Genomic DNA, 20,849 nt, shown 5'->3' on the forward strand with positions numbered 1-20,849 from the left:
GGCTAAAAGAGAGCACTTTTGAATGTGTTAAAAGAAAAACACCTTTCATCCAAAAATTATTTAAATACTGTTTTACACTTACCATGGGATGAAGAAGACAGAGTGAAGTATCACTGGAGAAACTTGGCAAAATGGGAGAACTCCATCCTGTCGTGCACACACTTCATCCTGCCCATCAGCTGACTTGCATCTTGTTGCTGCTGGGGTAGGACCCATATGTTCAAGCCTGTGTTGAGCCAGGTGCTAAAAGCAATACTGATTGTATTATGATGAGGCTGCCCATATGCCTCCATGCAAACTGTAGTTCAAAAGCTGTAAAACTATTTGCATTTTTAATCTATCAGATGGCTTTGAACAAAACCAGTGCCAATAAGGTTATTTGGATGGTTTACATTTGCCAAAAGACTCTAGAACTTATAGCCATCAACCAATTATTAAGAGATACTTAATTTTCAGAATAGTTACATTTTCCAGGGATAGTTGAAAGTGAAGAAACCCCATAAAACACTGGGGATGACCTTGATTACCTTTGTGCTTGGAAAACCTTATTTAGCTGGAAAAATGGGGGAGAGGCTGGAGGATTCTGGGTGGCTTTAGCTTTGGGTTTGTAACCCACATGGACCTGTTTCAAGCTGGGTGACATCTAGTGTGGGCTGTTCACACTGCACAAACATTATTGGGGAATAGGTACCTAAAATGAGCAATGATTAGGAGCATGAAGTGAGCATAAGGCAGTCCCAGTACCTTTAAGGTAGAACTGGGTGTATGGGAGGGGGGGATGCAGGCAGTTTTCAGCTGGGTGAGGATAGGAGAAGAACTGATGTTTCTTGATTGATCTCAGGGCTGTTCTCACACTTGCAGGGGGCTCTGTTGGCTCATCCTTGTAAAGGGTGTATGAGTTCTCTTTCCAGTGCCCTGGCAGGCCTTGCTTTTTCTAAAGTGATGACCTTGAGGACCTTCAAGCTTAGGAATTTTCAGAGCCGGATTTGCCACCTGGGAGCGGAACCTGACAGTGGCGCCCTCTTCGAGCGCTCCATAGTCACTCTGTCCTTCCCTCCTGCTCTCTTCTGACGTTAGCAGAGGACTGGGACTCGCAAGAGAGGACTCACGGACCTCTAGGACCTATTAACTTGACAGACCCGCCCCTCTGTTCAAGCCCAACTAGGAGAACTCAGCGTCATCCTCAAGAGTAAAGAAAGCTCTTAGAAGTGTTTTTTTTTTTTTCTTTTTTTTCTTTTGACAAACCTGTCTTAAATGTCAGTCCAATATCCACGGGGGCGAGCCACAGCAGGTAATTAAAAGCAATTAGCTGTCCCCCTGCCGGGAAGTTTACCTCTCCCTCTCTTCCTCTTCCGTCCTTCCTCGTCGCGTGAAAGCGGTGGAATTGCTTTGCTCTCTGAGCAGCAGTGTGCGCCGCCGAGCTGGCACAGGAATGAGGGATGGACTGAGCGGGGATTCACTCTCCTCCTCCCGCCGCCGCGGTGGCCGCGGGCGCAGCGGTGCATTGTGGAGGGAGAGCGCGCCGCGGCGGTTGGAGCTTCGGCCCCAGGACCTAACGGCGGGAGCTGTCCGTGGTGCTGACCGTCCCGCCCGCCGTCCGCCCAGGGCGCCCTCCTGCGCCGGACCCCGCCAAGTCCGGCCTTCTTCCCATCCTCCGTCTGCCTGTCTTTCTCTCTTAACCTAGGGGCGTAGCGGCTGGAGGAAATCATGGTGTTCGCTCCAGGTACACCGCACCTTGCTTTTTCACCAGGTATCTAGTAGGGAAGCGGGGTAGAGGACGGAGAGGAGAGGGAGAAAAGGCCTCTTTACCTTGCGGCCCATCTGCGCCTGTTGGAGTTAACTGTCTGCGCTCAGGGGCCAGGGGAGTGCCTGGGCGCGTCGCCTTCGCTCCTCTCGCCAGTCCCGCCCCATCTGTCCTCTAACAATCTCCAGCCTTTCCTCGCCCCAGTCCCGCCGCTCCTCTTCCCACCTAGCTCCTCCACACCCATCCGAGCTCAGGCGCCTTAAGAACTGGGACTTTCGCCAGCAGCACCGGCACCTACACGGGCGAGAGAGTGGAGAGGTGTGACGGAGAGTAGTGGGCTTCGGGCTACTTGCGTGGGAATCTCCTTCACTGCTACTTCCCCCTCCGCAGAATTGGCAAAGTGACCCGGCTCCTCCTGGCCTCCCGAGGAGAAGGAGGCGAAGTGGGCGAAGCCAAGGGGAGTAGGACGAAGGGCAGAGGAGCGATACTCCTTAAGGAATTAGACCTGAAACTCCGACCCGAGGCTGCAGCACAGAGGCAGCTACTGCGGCGCTGCTGGAGGTTGCAGTGTCTTTTTGGAGCAGGCGGTGAAGGACCTTGGTCCCTTTGTTGCTCTCCGTGGCTAATAGTTGGCGAAGAGTCAGATTTGTCTGCGGTTGACCGGCTTGCCGGCGTGTGCGTGCGTGTGCATTTGAGTCCGCCCCACTGGAGCAAGTGAGGCCGGGCTAAGCGAGGAAGCGGGGAAAAGCGTGGTCATTGTGAACGTCCGACGCTGTCTCTAGGGGTAGATCCAAAGTATTTCTCTCTCACACATTTTAGGGTCTGATTTCTTTAGAGACGGCCGTGGAAAACAGGGAGTGGGGAAGACTGGAGGGGCCTAGAACTCTAGCTTTGTTCCGAGGGTCTTTAACTTGAAAGACTGGTATGCATTTGCTGTGGTCATGGCTTCAGATGGCTGGGGAGAAAAGGCATAATGCATTTTTTTAAGGGAGGAATTGAGTCTTTTCTTCAGAAAATTCAATTAGCAAAACTTGAGAAGAGGAAGTCAGTCCCCTCCCCTTCCCCCTCAGAATGCTAGCTGGGAAGGGAGGGATGAGTTTCTGCAGGTTCTGGCTTTACCACAGGCAGTGGTTCTTAGAGGAAGGCCTTAAAGCAATGCCCAGGAACTCTTCCTTTGCCCATCCTAAAAAACTCAAGGGAGGAAATTGTCCCATATAGTGAAGGACATTCAATCAATACTGGAGCAAGGAAGTTGGAAAACAGCTCTTTGCTGCATTTATACAGCACTTAACACTTTACAAAGCAGTTTCATGCTGCTATCTCATTTGATCTCCTAATTACCCTGAGAGTTAAGGAATACTACTCTACCTACTCTACCATCCCCAGGGAGGCTGGTTCCAGATAATCTTGCTAGTCTCAAATGGAGTTTTCTGACCTCACAATCTGTCTTTTTCTCCCACAATCTTTCTTCCCGACAAAATGTCTCGCTGGCTCCAGGGGTAGATGATTTTTGGTCCAAGGTCAGCTGTAGCCAGAGACTCAGCGTATCCTTTCCAAGGAGGGGAAGGACATGGTGTTGTCCAAGAGTTAGGGTTGTTGGATGATGTTAACTAGGCATTTTTCTAAAAGCGAGATCGTGAGTGATGGCTAGTGTAATGAACAATGGGGAATTTCTGGAGTGGACTGGCTTGGTTTAAAGAGCCCACAATTTGGACAGAACTTTATTTTGCCATTTTGCTTTCAAGTTTTGTATTAGTGTTTTGTTCTGTGTGGAAAGTAGAAGTTATTCATAACTGTCCGAGATGGCATAAATTGACCTGGATAGGATAGATACAAAAACCTCTGGGGAAATATTGTTTGTTTGTTTGTTTGTTTTTTTGTATCACTTCTTCAATTTTGGGGTTCTCTTGAAAAATCATAAGCATTTGGGACAATAAGAACAGGGTGCTAAAAATGTCAACTTATCTTCTCATTTATGGATCATTTGTTTTCTAATTCATATAGTGATGTGTATTATTCTGAAAGAAAAGCAGAACAATGAATTGCTTTTGAACTCCACCAGATTTTCAGCACTGCAACCTCATCTCTTGCCTATTGCTTTTCTAAATCTCTATAATAATCTGGGAATCCAGATGTTTTGTACTAGTTAAAGAAAATACACTCCCATCGCTTTTTTCCAAGCTAACCTAACACTCAGAAAGGGAAGAAACAGGGTCATATGCTAAGATCACTCCAAAATTATTAAAAGCATGTTATGTAAGCCAAGATGAATATAACAATAAATTAACAAGGAGCTATTCATAAAATTGGGTCAGTGGGTACTGTGCCCTTCAAAACACATTGTAGCTTTTTTGGATTTTAGCGCAGGAGGGCAAGAGCCCTGAGGTGTAGATCTGAACTTGCCTCAGCTGACTGGTCTGCCTTTGAATGATTCCCCTGGCTCTTTACCTTAAAGGCAAAGGTGAAAAGTGACAGATATTTGTAGAACAAGTTCTAGTCCAGAAGTACAATGGAATGAGGGAGAACTAGAATGAGACTTTATTAACCCTATTTAGGGTTCAGTTTTATATGCCATAAAATATTGTTATATTTTCTTGTTTCAGTTAGTCTATAGATTGTAAAGAGTATAGCTTAAGTTGAACAGGGTATTTGGGTTGTTTTTCACTTTGTGTGGGGCAGACAGTTCAATTCTATTTTATGCTCTCTCTCTTACTATTAATAGACTATCATTTAGGAGGGTTTTAATTTTGTGCATGTCAGTTTTCAAACCCCTTAAAGGTAAGGGGCATGACTACTAAATTTTTAAGGATTTAATTACTTGAAGCCCATCACTTATTTATGCTTCCCTCTTAAGGAAATATACAAAATTATTAGCAGTTAAATGAGGTATAAAGTATACATATAAATTTCTCTGTAAGTACCATATATACCTAAATAGAAGTTGAGCTAGGCTACATGACTTAGGCTAAAGACCAAAATGAGGCCTCTTGCTTCCTTTTCCTAAATTGCTTTATTGCTCCCTCTCTCATCCCCATAAACTGAAGGTAGAAAATTTCAAGAGCAATATGAGAAAGCTAAGAAGCATACTACCAAGGCCAAAGGAAAGGGGATGACACAACCAATATGGAGAAATATATTTGTCCCATAATACTAAACTGATCCAGGTTATTTAGGCTGTGGCTACAGCAATATTTTACATTCGGGAGGAAAAACACTTATGGGAGGAGTTCTGTACTTCTAATACAGTGCTCTTCGTTTTGTGGGGAAATATCAAGGAATTATTACTAATTTGTAGACAAAGTCAAAGAGGAACAAGAAACAAAGACCACTGACCATTGGTATTAAATGTGACAAAGTACACAAGGGAATGTTAGGATATTTCTTGGCCTAATTCCAGGAAGAGAAAGAGGGTATGTTCACAAATTCAAATGCCTTTTCAGTGCCATGGTTTCACCCAAAGATTTCCAGACTCTGAAAAATCAGATTTCTTTTCCTAAATTGCTTCCTCCTTGAGGAACAGCTAATAAGAAACAGAGGGTGAGGTAGAAAGTGAGGGCAGAAGTTACCTTATCCCCAGGCCATTCCCCACCTTCTTTCATGATTAGTATATAATTCAGGGATTAGTCTACCTTTCTTGTGAATAAGCCTAATATATATATACTTGATTTGCTTTGATTGCCTTCAAGTCAGGTGAATTGCCAACATAAAAATATTTCTTTTATTGCATAAAAAGTAGGCAAGGTTTGATAACAAGGATTTCATGGAGGAGTAAAAATGGTGTAATTGTAAGCAAAAAGACAGCCAGTCTCTTGCCATCTAAGCTCCATCTGAAAAATATTTGGCACCAATATTTCTAGAAAGAACTTCCAAAGACATATAAGGAAATATTTATTGCAAGGTATTTAACTTTTATTAATTTATATAAACCTCTTAACAAATTCCCGACACATTGATAAATAAATAAATTATATATCTGACTGTCTTAACTGTGAGGCTTACAATCTGCCAACACAATAAATTCTTTCCTGTTAGCATAGTCTTTCAACTTCCATTTATGTATTATTTTAAAAATTTACATACAGTAAAATTGGCTTTTTTGGCATAGAGTTATATGAGTTTCAACATGTGTATAGATTCATGTAATGACCACATAACAGTTTCATTGCACCTAGTTTTTTCTTGTGCTACCCCTTTGTAGTCAAATCATTCCCCCTTCCCCCTCACCCCGCCTACCTCTGGTGACCACTGATCTCTTTTCTTTCCCCATGGATTTGCCTTCTCAGACTGTTGTATAAATGAAATCATACCAAGTTTTAGACCACTGGGACTGCTTCAAGAAAATACCATAGACAGAATGGCTTATAAATGGCAGAAATTTATTTCTCACAGTTCCGGAGGCTGGAAGTCCAAGTCCAAGATGCTGGCAGATTCAGTGTGTGGAGAAGGCCCACTTTCTCACAGACAGCGCCTTCTGTAACCCCAGTACTTTGGGAGGCCAAGGCAGGAGAATTGTTTGAGGCCAGGGGTTGAGACCAGCCTAGAAAATTTAGAACATAGTGAGACCTTGTCTCTACCAAAAAAAAAAAAAAAAAAAAAAAAGAAAGAAAGAGAAGAAAAATTGGCTGTATGTGGTTGTACATGCCTGTAGTTCCAGCTACTAGGGAGAATGAAGTGGGAGGATCCTTTTTGAGCTATGACTGAGCCACTGCACTCCAGACTGGAAGATAGAACAAGATCCTGTTTCTAAAAACAAACAAAAACAAAACCTAATTGACTATATTTATGAGCATCCATTTTAAAACCCTTTAGTCTGTTGAACTCATCCACATGTGTATCCTTTCATTAAGACCACACGGTCTTTGTCACTATAGGTTTACACATTTGGAGCATGCCTAATCCAAAAATCTGAAATCCCAAATACTCCAAAATCTGAAACTTTTTGAGCACTGACATAATGCCACAGATAGAAAACTCTACACATACTTAACATAGATTTTGTTTCATGCACAAAATTATTTAAAATATCATTTAAAGTTACCTTGCATGTGTATAAGATGTATATGAAATATATGTGCATAAGAAATATACATACATGTATAGGCTATAGGCATAAGATAGATATATATGAAATGTGAATGAATTTTGTATTTAGACACGAGTCCCATTCACAAGATAGCTCATTATGTATGTGGAAAGATTCCAAAATCTGAAAAAAATCCAAAATCTATAACACTTCTTGCTCTGAGCATTTTGGATAAGGGATACTCAACCTGCCGTAAGTCTTAAAACCAAATAGTGTAAATCCTCCAACTTTTCTTTTTTTTCAACATTGTTTTGGCTACTGTAGTTCCTTTACCTTTTCATCTAAATTTTAGAGTCAAGTTGCCTATATCTACATAAAATCCTGCCTAAATTTAGATGGAATTTCCTGAAATCTATGGATCAGTGTGTGGAGAATGAACTTCTTGATTACGTTGAGCTCCAATTCATAAACAGATATGTCTCTTAATTTATTTAGCTCTTCTTTATTTCATCAGAATTTTGTAGCTTTCAGCATATAGATCTTGCATATTTTGCTATATTATACCTAAATGTATCTTTTGGGGGGTGCTATTGTACATATAATTTAAAAACAATTTGATTTCCACACATTCATTGCTAGTATAAAGGTATGGTTCAGTTTCTCATGTTGACCTTTTCTATGTTCTTGCTTCACTGTCTTATTAGTTGTAAGAGATAAGTTGTAGATTCCTTAGGATTTTTAAATGTAGGCAAGTACTTTGAAAAAAGTTTTATTTTTTCTTTTCTAATTTTATGCCTTTTTGTGTAGACTAGTGCTTCTACTACAATATTAAATAGGAGTAATAAGAAGACATTCTTGCCTTGTTTACAATCTTAGGGGAAAGCAAATTGACTGTATTTGTCTTTTACCATTAAGCATTATATTAGCTATAGTTTTGTTTGTTGTAGACACTTTTTATTAGGTTAGAGAAGTTTCCTTCTATTCCTAGTTTGCTGAGAGATTTTATCATCAATAGATGTTGAATATTTTCAAATGTTCCCTCATCACCAGTTTACATATTGAAATCCTAACCTCCAATGTGATGGTAATTGCAATAGGGCCTTTGGAAGATAATTAGGGGTAAATGAGGTCATGGGGGTGGAACTCTCATAAATGGGACAGTAACTTTATAGGAAGAGACATGAGAGATATTATCTCTTTCTCCACCATGTGGGAATGGAGGAAGAAGGCATTCATATGCAAGTTAGGAAGAGAGCCACACACCAGGAACTGAATTGGCTGGCACCTTGATCTTGGACTTCCTACTTTCTAGAACTATGTAAAATAAATGTCTAAAGTTTAAGCTATCCAGTCTATGGTATTTTTCTTATCGTAGCACAGATTGGGCTACTATTCGAAAATGATGTGAATTTTTCAATTTTTTTCTGCTCGTATAAGACAGATTGTATAATTTCTTCTTTAAATGTTTCCTTCACCAGTAAAACCATCTGGTTATAGAGTTTTGTTCATAGGGAGGTCATTAACCACGAATTCAATTTCTTTAATAGATATAGGACTATTTTGTTTATCTTGAGTGAACTTCGGTAGCTTTTTAGTAAATTGGCCTGTTTCATTTAATTTGTTGAATTTTCGTGAATACAGTTGTTTGTAATGTTTTCTTATTTTCTATTTAATGTACATGGGTTCTATAGTAATAGCCCCTGCTATGATTTGAATGTCTCCTCCAAAACTCATGTTGAAATTTAGTTGCCATTATAACAATATTAAGAAGTGGACCTTTAAGAAGTGAAACCTTTAGGTCATTAGAATTCTCCCTGCGAGTGGAGTAATTCGTTATTGCAGAAGTGAGCTGATGACAAAGGGATGATTGCAGCCCCATTACGCCCTCTGTCTCACATACTTACTTTTGCCTTCCACCATGGGGTGACCCTTGCCAAATGTAAGCACCATACTCATGGGACTCCCTGGCATCCAGAATTGGGAGCCAAATAAACTTCTTTTCTGTATAAATCACTAAGTCTGTTGGATTTTGTTATGGCAACACAAAATGAACTAAGACAGAAAATTGATACTGAGAAGTCGGACTGTTGCTATAACAAATACCTGAAAATTTGGAAGCAACCTTGGAATTGAGTAATGAGTAGGAGCTTGGAGAATTTGGAGGAACAGACTAGAAAAGTCTCTATTGCTGTGAACAGAGCATTAAAGGTGATTCTTGCGGGGGCTCAGGAAAAAAAAGAGAGCTGTAGGAAAAGTCTGAAATTTCTGAGAAATTGTTTAAGTGGTTGTGACCAGAATGTTGGTAGAAATATGGATGATACAGGATAAGGCCTCAGATGAAAATGAAGAACAAGGGGTTGAAAAATTGGAGTAAAGGCTATCCTTGTTACAAAGTAGCAAGGACATTAACTGAATTGTGTCCGTGCCTGAGGGCTTTACAGAATACAGAGTTTAAGAGTGATGAATTAGGATATCTGGCATGGTTACTTTTAACGGCATGCAGTTAGATGTAAGAGGAAAGGAATGACTTAAAGATAGAATTTATAATTAAAAGGGAAGCAGAGCAGAAAAATTTGAAACATTAAGAGCCTGGCTATATAAAGAGTGAAAAAATGTGTTTGTTAGAGAATGCTGAGGGCAGAATGCTGTGGCGAAGTCATCATTTGCTAAGGAGATTACAATGGATAGAAGGAAGCCAGGTGCTGTTCATAAAGACAATGGGAGAAAGATTACGAAGGCATTTCAAAGATCTTCCAGGTTGCCCCTCTTATCCCTGGCTCAGAACTTTAAGACGGCAGAATGGTTTTGGGGGATGGCGATGAGGTGCCCTCCAAAGGCTTGCTACCCAGAGTTGTCTTGGGTCTCTGCGCCCCGCATTTCAGCATAGCTCTCCTTGGCTGCTCCAGCCATGGCTCAAATGGGCTCAGGTGTAGCTCTACCTGCTGCTCTAAAAGGCACAAGTTGTAAGCTTTGGCGGCATCTACACGATGCTTATTCTGCGAGTGCCAGAATACAAAAGCTGTGAAGGCATGCCTTTTTCCACCTGGATTTCAAAGAAAGTCATAATTGTAAGGTCAGCCGAGAGAGAAAGGACAAGAGGGAGAGGAGACCCAAGTTCAGGCAAGCCTTTATTAAACTGCTGGCTGCCCTCTTAATAGTCAGAGGAGCAGTTCTGAGCTTATAAAATGAGGGGTTTATATTGGGGAGGGGAGTTTGGGGGAGTTCTTGGGTATGGCCACATCCCGGGGTTGTTTGCTGGTTAATTTTGCCACGCATCAACTTGCAACATTTATGGTAGAATTTACAGGAGGCTGTAGGTAAAGTTTGTTTATGCTTCCCATGACATCCCCCTGTGCAGTGCTGATGGCTTGTAATTAGGGTTTGCTTATCACAGCAAGCCCTGATAGGTAAAGTCTGCTGGCTTCACTGTGGCACCTACATCAGAGCTTAGAAATGTAAAGGGGCTCAGTGGGGAGAGTAGGTGGCACAGGGAAGAGGTGCAGAGCATAATGGGGAGGGGTGGGCAGCACGGAGAGGTTTGGGGGAAGTGTCAGCAGTACCAAGAAGCTTTGTTGGGGCGATTCATCCCTAACAATAATCAGCCTTGGTGCCCAGGAAGAAACCTGCCTATGGGTGGAGCTACCATAGAATTCCTCAGTAGGGCAATGCCAAGTGGATCCATAGAAGTGAGGCCTCCCCTGAGACCACAGAACTGCAGAATTACCAGTGTAAAATGCCAGCCTGGGAAAGATGCAAGCAAAATACTTCAACCCAAGAGAGCTGACGCATGAACTGAGCCCACCAAAGCCATGAAGGAAAGGTTGTCCAAAGCCTTGAGGTCCAACTCTTGTCCCAGGGTACCTAGGATTCTGGACATTGAGTCAGAATATTATTCTTCAGCTTTAACATTCAATGTTGTTTTCTGTTGGGTTTTAGACTTACATGGGGGTCAGTTACCCCTTTTTTTCTGGCCTATTTCTCCCTTTTGGAATGGGAATGCCTATCCTATGCATGTCCCACCATTGTATTTTAGAAGTAGGTAACTTGTTTTGATTTCACAGTTTCACAGCTAAAGGGAATTTGCCTCAGGGTAAATCACACCTTGAATCTCAGCTGTCTTTGATTTAGATGAGATGCTGGACTTTGAACTTTTGAATTGATGCTGGAATAAGTTAAAACTTTTGGGACTATTGGGATAAAATGAATATACTTTGCACTGTGAGAAGAACATGAGTTTTGAGGGGCTAGGGGTGGGATCCGGTAGTTTGGATGTCCCTCCAAAACTCATGTTTAAATTTAATTGCCATTGTAACAATCACATTAAGAGGCAGGACCTTTAACAGGTAATTAAGTTGTGAGGTTTCTGTCCTCACGAATAGGTTAATGCCATTATTGTAGGAGTGGGTTAGTTATTGCAGGAGTGGGCTCCTGACAAAAGAATAAGCTTGGCTCCATCTCTCTCTGTCTCATGTGCTTGCTTCTGCCTTCTGCCTTCCCACCACCGGATGATCCTCACCAGATGCCAGTGCCATGCTTTTGGACTTCCCAGCATCCAGAACCATAAACCAAATAATCTTATGTTCTTTGCAAATTACCAAGTCTGTAGATATTATGTTATAGCAGCAGAAAATGGACAAAGACATTTCCTTTTCATTCTGGATATTAGTAATTTGTGTCTTTTATTTGGTTTTGCTTGTCTGCTTGGCTACAGTTTTATTAGTTTTTAAAATCATTTCAAAGATACATCTTCTGGTTTCATTGATTTCTTTATTGTTTTTCCTGTTTTCAATTTTGTTGATTCCTGCTCTTTATTATTTCCTTTTTTCTTCTTGCTTTGACTTTGTTTTGCTCTTGTTTTTCTTGACTTAAGATAAAACTTATATTGTTTATATTAGATCATTCTGTTTTCTAAAATAAACATTTAATGCTATAAATTTCCAGCTAAGCATTGCTTTAGAGTATTCTAAAAATTTTGATGTTGTATTTTCATTTTCATTCATTTCAAAATATTTTCTAATTTCCTTTGAAACCTCCTTATTGTTCTGTGGATTATTTAGAAGTCTATTCTTTAGTCCACAATAATTTGGGAATTCTCTGGGCATATTTTTGTTATTGATTTCTAGTTTCATTCTATTATGATCGGATAATAGACTTGCAATTGTTTCAGTTGTTTTAAATTTGGTAAGGTATGTTTATAAGCCAGAATGTGGTCTGTCTTGGTGAATGTTTTATATGCCCTTTAAAACAATGTATATTTTACTCTTTCAGGTGGAATGCTCTATAAATGCCATTTTCATACAGTTAGTTGAAGGTGTTGTTTACTTCTTTTATATCCTTACTGATATTCAGCCTACTTGGCCTGTTAATTACTAGGAGAGGAGTACTAATGCCTATAGAAAAAATTGAGGATTTTTCCATTCCTCATTTTTGTTTACCACTTTTAGCTTTATATATTTTGAAGCTCTCTCGTTAGATGCATGTACACTTGAGATTGTTATGTCTTCTTGGTGAATTGGCCATTTTATTGTTACAGAGTGTCCCTCTTTATTCCTAGTAACCTTATTCTGAAGGTTATTTAGACTGATAATAAATCCAGTGCTTTTTTTCAACTTTTATTTTAGGTTCAGGAGTACATGTTCAGGTTTGTTACATAGGTCAACTGCATTTCACGAGGCTTTGGTGTACAGATTATTTTGCCATCCAGGTAATAATCATAGTACTTGATAAACAGTTTTTTATACTCTCCCTCCTCCCACTCTCTACCCTCAAGTAGGCCCTGGTGTCTGAGGTTCCCTTCTTTGTGTCCATGTGTACTCAGTGTTTAGCTCCCACTTATAACTGAGAACATGCAGTATTTGGTTTTCTGTTTCTGTGTTAGTTTGCTTATGATAATGGTCTCCAGCTCCATCCATGCATCTATGGAGTTCCAGCTCCTACAGCTCCAGCTGCATCCATGTTGCTGCACAGGACATGATGACATTCTTTTTTATGGCTGTGCAGTATTCCATGGTGTATATATACCATATTTTGTTTATCCAGTCTACTGTTGATGGGCATTTAGGTTGATTCCATTTCTTAGCTACTGTGAACAGTGCTGTAATAAACATACACTTGCATGTGTCTTTATGGTATAATGATTTATATTTCTTTGGGTATATACCCATCAATAGGATTGCTGGGTTGAACGATAATTCTGTTTTAAGTTCTTTAAGAAATCACCAAACTACTTTCCACAATGGCTGAACTAATTTACACACCTACCAGGAGTGTATGGGCATTCCCTTTTCTCTGAAACCTCACCAACAACTGTTATTTTTGTCTTTTTAAGAATAGTCACTCTGATTGTTGTGACATGGTATCTCATTGGTGTTTTAATTTTCATTTCTCTAGTGATTAGTGATGTTGAGCATTTTTTAATATGCTTATTGGCTACATGTATGTCTTCTTCTGAAAATTGTCTGTTCATGTCCTTTGCCCACTTTTTAATGGGGTTGTTTATTTTTTGCTTGTGAATTTATTTCAGTTCCTTGTAGATTCTGGATATTCGACCTTTGTTGGATCCATAGTTTGTAAGTATTTTTCTCCCATTCTGTAGGTTGTCTGTTTACTATGTTGATAGATTCTTTTGCTTGTGTAGAAGTTCTTTAGTTTAATTAGGTCCTACTTGTCAGTTTTTGGTTTTTTTGCAATTGCTTTTGGCATCTTTTTCATGAAATCTTTGCCAGGGCCTATGTCCCGAATGGTATTTCCTAAGTTATTTTCCAGGGTTTTTATAGTTTGAAGTTTTACATTTAAGTCTTTAATCCATTTTGAGTTGATTTTTTATATAACACAAGGAAAGGGTCTAGTTTCAATCTTCCACATATGACTAGCCAACTATCACAGCACCATTTATTGAATAGGAAGTACTTTCTCACTGCTTGTTCTTGTCAACTTTGTTGAAGATCAGGTGGTGGTGCTGGGTATGCAGTGATATTTCCGGGCTCTCTATTCTATTCCATTGGTCTATGTGTCTGTTTTGGTACCAGTATCATGCTGCTTTGATTACTGCAGCCTTGTATAGTTTGAAGTTCAGTAACTATACCTCCTGCTTTGTTCTTTTTGCTGAGGATTACCTTGGCTATTCAGGACCATTTTTTGGTTCCATATGAGTTTTAAAATAGTTTTTTCTAATTCTGTGAAGAATGTCGTTGGTAGTTTGATAGGAGTAGCATTGAATCTGTAAATTGCTTTGGGCAATATGGCTATTTTAACAATATTGGTTCTTCCTATTCTTGAGCATGGAATGTTTTTCCATTTGTTTGTATCACCTTTGATTTCTTTGAGCAGTGTTTATGATTCTTATTGTAGAGATGTTTTATCTCCCTGGCTAGCTGTATTCCAAGGTATTGTATTCTTTTTTTGTGTCTATTGTGAATGGGATTGCATTCTCAATTTGGCTCTCAACTTCGAGGTTATTACTGTATAGAGATACTGCTGGTTTTCATACATGGATTTTGTATCCTGAACTTTGCTGAAGTTGTTTATCAGAACTAGAAGCATTTGGGCAGAGACTATGGGATTTTATAGGGATAGAATCATATTGTCTGCAAACAGAGAGAGTCCGACTTACTTTCCTCCTATTTGATGTCTTTTATTTCTTTCTCTTGCCTGACTGTTCTGGCTGGGACTTCTAGGACTATGTTGACTAGGAGCAGCTTTCTTTTGATTAGTGTTTGAATGATATTGTGGATCCTCATTATTTGTGAATATCATATTTGCAAATTTGCCTACTCCCTAAAATTTATTTGTAACCCCCAAATCAGAGCAGCACTTTTGCTGTTATTGTGGGACATGTGCAGAGTGGCAAAAAAATTGAGCCACCTAACAGATTCCCAGCTAAGGTTGAACACTCTCTCTTCGTTCCAGCTCTGATACTATGAACAAATGTTCTTATGTGTTCTATTAGTGCCATGTGTTTCATATTTGTGTGCTTTTTGTTAGCGATTTCACTGTTTAAAATGACTCTTGAATGTAGTGCTGAAGTGCTCTATAGTGTTTCCAAGCACAAGAAGGTTGTGATGTGTCTTATGGAGAAAATACATGTGTTAGGTCAGCTTGATTCAGCCGTGAGTTATAGTACTATTGGTTGTGAAATTAATGTTAATGAATCAACAGCATATGTTAAGTAAGGTATCTTTAAACAGAAACACACATTAAACAAGGTTGTGTATTTACTGCTCAATTGTAAAACATGTTGTGATAGAGGCTCACAGGAAACTAACCCTGTATTTTTCCTAAGAGCAATGGTTTCATATGATCTAATTAAGTGTTTGCAGTAACTTTATAGGAAATAACTACTGTGAATAACAGGAATCAACATTGGAGCATTTTCCTTTGTTTTTACTTTTAAACTACCTTTTGCGTTATATTCAACATCGGTTTTTTTTTTTTTTTAATCTTGCTTTTTAAATCAACTGCATAGAGTTTTAAAGGTGGTTTAAGTTGGCTACTGACTGCCTACACGTCTTTCTTCTCTAATTACTATATTTTCTGATTTCCCATTACCATTTAAAATTGAATTATATTTCATCATTTGAAAATTTTTGTTGTTACAGTTTCAGAAATTTTAGAAAGCATAACTAACCAAATTAAAAGACAAAAATCACTCATAGTATCATTCAACTAATCATTATTGATATGCTGAATATAATTTCCTATCCTTTGTCTGTATGAACATATCTTTCTCTTTTTGTAACAAAAATTTTATCCTGACATGCATATTATTTTTTGATGTGACTATTTACCCAATGTACTCTTATCATTTTTTCGTGTCACTCAGTTGTCTTTTATATATCATTTTTTAAAAAGACATAGAGCAAAAGGTGCCATTATTTATATTTTTCCTTTCAGATAATAAAAGTGAAGCTCTAAATGCCTGACCTATTTTAGGTTGCAGAACCAGGATTTGAAAGTTGGGCCAATTTTTTTATTCTGTGTACAACGCAGTTATTAAATAGGAGGCAACAAACAATTTGCATAATAGAGTTAGGGACAAAAAAAATATGTGCACTAGATAAAACTGGTCTCTTTAGAAAGAGTCTTCTGTATGTCCAGCACCTTTTCTTCAATGTTAGAGGATATAAGATGCTTTTCTCTCCTGCAGAGAAATGGACTCTGTCCTTGCACAGTTCCTAGGTTCTTCACGTACTCCTGGATGCTGCTGTCAGGGATGGAGAGTAAAAGAATAGACAGCCAGGACTGCCAAAACTTGTCTGGAAGATTAAGAAGACCTAATAAATTCACACCATGCCTTGTAGTTTTCAAAGCATTTATATTAACTAAGTGCCACGTGCATGAGCTTTCTTGAGGTGAAAATCAGTGGAATTTGGCTAATTATAGTCTCTCTTTCTCTATAAAACTGATCAGAATGTTTCAGTTATTCCATAGCAATTCAAATATGAAGCAAAGTTGGTTGTTGCAGAAGCTTGGGTTTGGGGACAGATAGGTCAAGGTTCAAACAACTAATTTCTGTCACTTTCACATTTAGTGGCATTGGGTAAATTATCCAAGCTTGCTGATATGCCTATTTGAAAAATGAAGATGATAATATATGTTTTACAGAGCAGTAGTGAAAATAAAGATGAAATGCCTAGCCCACAGTAGGCTAAATGGAAGCTATTACTGATGTTATTGTTGTTTTAAAGAGGAATGACTAATAATGTACATTTTACATACATTTGCATGTGGACGATCTCAACATTGGGCCATCAGTTGGGAGCTAAACAGTTGATTCTTTCTGTGGAAAAAGACTGATTTACTGAATCACAATGTTACCTGTGCAGACATTAAAACTTTAAAGCAAAATGCTACAGTAAGCCAGGCTGATGATAAAGCAGATGTCTGAGTGCATCCTGAGATGAATAAGTTATGAATCATGGAAAGTTGCTGTTTAAAGGCTAGCAGCTGCATGCTTGAAAGCAGATGGCCATCTTGCTGATCTGAATAATTTTGATCTCGTCTATATTTAAGAGCTGAATACGTTTAGGTATGAGGATGAACATGTAAGTACACTTGGTGGCCCTGAATGATGATTTTCTGGTGAGGGTATAGTGCATTTTTTAAAAAAATACTTAACTACTTAGGTAGGGTCAATTTGTATTGTGAGGTATTAAGACCTACATTACCATCCTGTGGTCTTATGTCAGAGCCAGACACATATATTCTTGGATACTATTCTTTGACCATTATCTTTGGTCTTGAATGTTCTTAGGAAGAAGCCACAAACCTTGTTGGTGAAACAACCATGCAGTCACTAGCTAGGCATTAGGAGAGGGTTGGAGTTTTCTTCAAAAGCACTGACTTGCTATGTGACTTTGAGTAAGTTAATATAACTGCCTCTTTTAAAATCTTGTTCCACATCATCATCCTTAGCATCCTTGGAGGTTCAGCATCTTACTCTCACTAATGACCTTTACTGGGCAGATGAGATGAATGTAAGAAAAGGCAAGGGAGCTAACATTTGTAGAAGACCTACTCTGTGCCACATGTATCACATGCACTTATCAGCAAGGAACATCTTTATACAAGTAAATGCCAAACTAGAACTGTCTTTCTTTAACCTGTGACTAAAATGCTGTTCCATATTCCAAATAGTCACAGCTGATGGATTTGCTGCAATGAGCAGACAAAAGTAAAATGACTTCTCTCAATTCCTTTAAAAATTTTTATTTCTTTTATTTTCTTTTTGAGATGAGGTCTTACTTTGTCACCCAGGCTGGAGTGCAGTGGTGCAATCACAGTTTACTGCAGCCTCAACCTCCTAGTCTCAATCAGTCCTCTTACTTCAGTCTCCTGAGTAGCAGGGACTACAGCCACGTGCCACCATGCCTGGCTAAATTTTACTTTTTTTTTTTTTTTTAAGAGATGGGGTTTCACTCAGTGACCAGATTGGTCTTGAAGTCCTGGGCTTAAGGGATCCTCCCACTTCACCTTCCCAAATTGTTGTTATTATAGGCATGAGACACCGTACCTGGCTGTATTTTTTTTTTTCAAACTTAGAGAAGTGTTGCTGTGGCACTCAATAAATACAATGAAATTATGAATGTAGTATCTCTATTATGGACAAGTATGATGAGTTTGTTTGGCATTTAGACAGGAGGGCTCTATGGAAACCACATCTTGTGTTGCCTGAAAGAAGTTGTTAATTTTTATCTCCATGGAATTTATTTCTAACATTCTTGTGCACTTATTCCTGCCTTCCCATTTTATTTTTGCATTTTGGGGGGAATAAAAAATGAAATTATGTGTTTATTGCCATACCGTAGATAAGATTTTAATCACTCTCCAACCAGGGAATTTAGAATAAAGTTCCCTACAGCCTTAATTGCAATCTGACTCATGCTTCAGAGTAGATTATTTCACCACCTACTTGATCAGGTCATGCTATACGAGTTAATAATTAATAGTTATTTTACTCTAAAAATAACTTACGTCAAGAAGGACAACATGTAAAGCTTCTCTTATCTTGCCATTCTTTGTTGTGCCTATAGGACAGTGCTAGTTGAGTGGAGCTGTTGGCCATCAGTAGAAAGAACCAGTATGACCACCCCTCCATGTACCTGCCTTAGACAGGGGCAGGTCTCTCATGAATCTCTCAGTCACATGCACCTGGCCTGGGAAAAGAGAAAACAGCAGCCTTGGTGAGAATGGAGCTAAAGGTATCAGTTAAGGCCATAAATAGGTGGGCAGTATGGAGGATAAACACTTGTTATAATTTGATTCATTTATTTCACAAGCATTCGCTGCCTATCTTCTGTGAACTATGTGCTCTGCTAGGTAGTGGGCAGGACTTTAATATAAATAAGGACACTAAAGTGTCAGAGTGCTGTGATTGAAGGGCAGAGAGCAAAGCAGGTTGGAGAGGAAGATGGGTCAATTCTTTTGGGAAGAAAGTGATTGTCTTGCTCTGGGTCTGAGTCCTCCTAGGAAACCTGCACTGGGGGTGGCTAAAGCTGTGCTCCAGTAAAGAAACCCTCTTCAACCGATAGTCCCTTAGCACCACTGGGCCAAGCATGGGGCTCCATTTGTGAGTGCTGGAGTGTGGGATGGGGACAGAGAAGCTACTGAGGGTGAAAGAGAGTCCTTTTGTCATGTACCTTATAAAGAAATGGTCTTTAGTGCCTTTAAACAATAAAGATGTCCTTGAGAGGAAGGAGCCTATTAAAGAACTGAAAAGAGACTTTCTAAGGGGAGCAGATGTATTTGATCTGGGTCCTAACTTGAGCCCATGAAGTTTATCTTCTACTTGACGTTTATCTTCTTTCAATGACCACTGCCACCACCAGAACAGGATGAAGGTGTGCCAGGCTCCTGATTTCTCAAAGAACGAAAACTAGAACTACCATTAGTTCTAGCAATCCCACTACTGGGTATCTACCTAAAGGAAAATAAATCATTATAACAAAAAGATATCTGCATTCATATGTTTATTGCAGCACTATTCACAATAGCAAATATATGGAACCAACCTAAGTATCCATCAACAGATGATTGCATAAAGAAAATATGGTATACACATATATACACATATGTATACTCAACCACAAAAATGAATGAAATCATGTCTTTTGTGACAACGTGAGTGGAACTAGAGGCCATTATCAAGTTAAACAACTCAGAAACAGAAAGTCAAATACCCCATGTTCTCACTTACAAATCAGAGCTAAATAATGTGTATGCATGGACACAAGGAGTGACGTAATAGATATTGGAGACTCACAAGGGTGGGAAGGCAGGAAGTGGGTGCAGGATAAGAAATTACTTAATGGGTACAATGTACTATTCAGGTGATGGCTACACTCAAAGCCCAAACGTCACCACTAATCAATATATTCATGTAACAAAATTGCACTCTTATCCCCTTAGTCTATTAAAAAGATGGTGCTTTGAGCATGGTTGGACATATTTTTTTCCTTAGCGTCTCTAAGCATAGCTGAGGTTGACTTTTATTAAACACGAAGGGAAAACCCAAAGAAAATTGGCATACCAATACCTTTAAAGGGTTAGGATTTTTATCTGATTGCAAATATATTTTACTTCTTAGTTCCTGTTCCAGCTCACCCCATTGCCATCTGTGCTTTGGCTCAGGGATTATCAGTGCTGGGTGCACCTGGGAAGCTCTGGGAAGCACCCAAGCTGGTCAAATAAAAATCTGTAGGAGAGTGTTCTAAGCATAAGGATTTTTAAAAGCTCTCCAGGCAGTTGATTGTGTGGTTGGGTTGAGAAGTTCAGATCTAACTTCTTAAGGACAGGCACAACAGGCAGGTGACTTGCCTGATTCTTTATTCTCCATCTCCTTGTGCATCTCCTCTTGGCACATACAAGTGCTCTGTACATGTGGTATAAATGAATGAGCAAATGATCATCTTTCTTTTTATCTCATAGTGTTCCCATTAAGTATAAACCAAGAGAAGATTCTAACTCTGCTGCTCACACAGGGGTCTTTCCCCTCAAGCCTAGCCCTGGTTTGAAGAATACACATTTCCGGTCATTGGCAGCTCTGCAGGATTGTCACTCTTTAGATACTGAGAGTGATCTTGATCTTGTCCCACTTCCTTTTTTTTTTTTTTTTTTTTTTGAGGTGGGGTCTTGCTATGTTGCCCAAGCTAGTATTGAACTCCTGGGCTCAAGGAATCCTCCTGCTTCAGCCTCCAGAATATTACAGGTTCCAGCTACCATCCATACCCCGGTTGACCCACTTCTTCATGATGAAATGTTAATAATTCAATTACCATAGCATGCATATCAATAAGCAGGAGGGTCTGTCTGTCCTTAGGCAGATAAGTCCTACCATGGTTAGGCTAGGGGATGATGTACAGTTCTCCAAAACACAGGACAGAAAGCAGGAACATGCAACCACCCAGAGCAACACCAACCTGGATGTGCACTGAGGACTTTCGGAACAGTCTTTCTTGCCTGGCTGTTTGCTTGCAGACGTGACTCTTAGATGGATAAAGAGTCACAGTTCAGGAAGGAATAAGACAGGGCCCACAACATTTGTGCTCAGGAATTCCTCAGGCAGTGTTGACACTATGTCTTCTC

The 20,849-nt window shown here is 39.6% G+C and overlaps 1 protein-coding gene across 2 annotated transcripts in view; it reads left to right on the forward strand.

The window, feature by feature from the left end:
- Positions 1-976: 976 nt before the first annotated feature.
- The window catches only part of AKAIN1 (A-kinase anchor inhibitor 1), a 54,834-nt gene continuing 34,961 nt past the window's right edge, over positions 977-20,849 (forward strand). Inside the window, exon 1 of one of the 2 annotated variants that reach the window (XM_025365540.1) lies at positions 977-1,291. In XM_025365540.1, the coding sequence (XP_025221325.1) occupies positions 1,255-1,291 (37 nt within the window). In that variant the 5' untranslated portion in view covers positions 977-1,254. Of the gene's footprint in view, positions 1,724-20,849 lie in introns of both variants that reach the window. The other variant, XM_025365541.1, reaches the window with a different exon arrangement.

Source organism: Theropithecus gelada, chromosome 18, assembly GCF_003255815.1.
Source record: "Theropithecus gelada isolate Dixy chromosome 18, Tgel_1.0, whole genome shotgun sequence".
In the NCBI taxonomy this organism is placed as follows: Eukaryota; Metazoa; Chordata; class Mammalia; order Primates; family Cercopithecidae; genus Theropithecus; species Theropithecus gelada.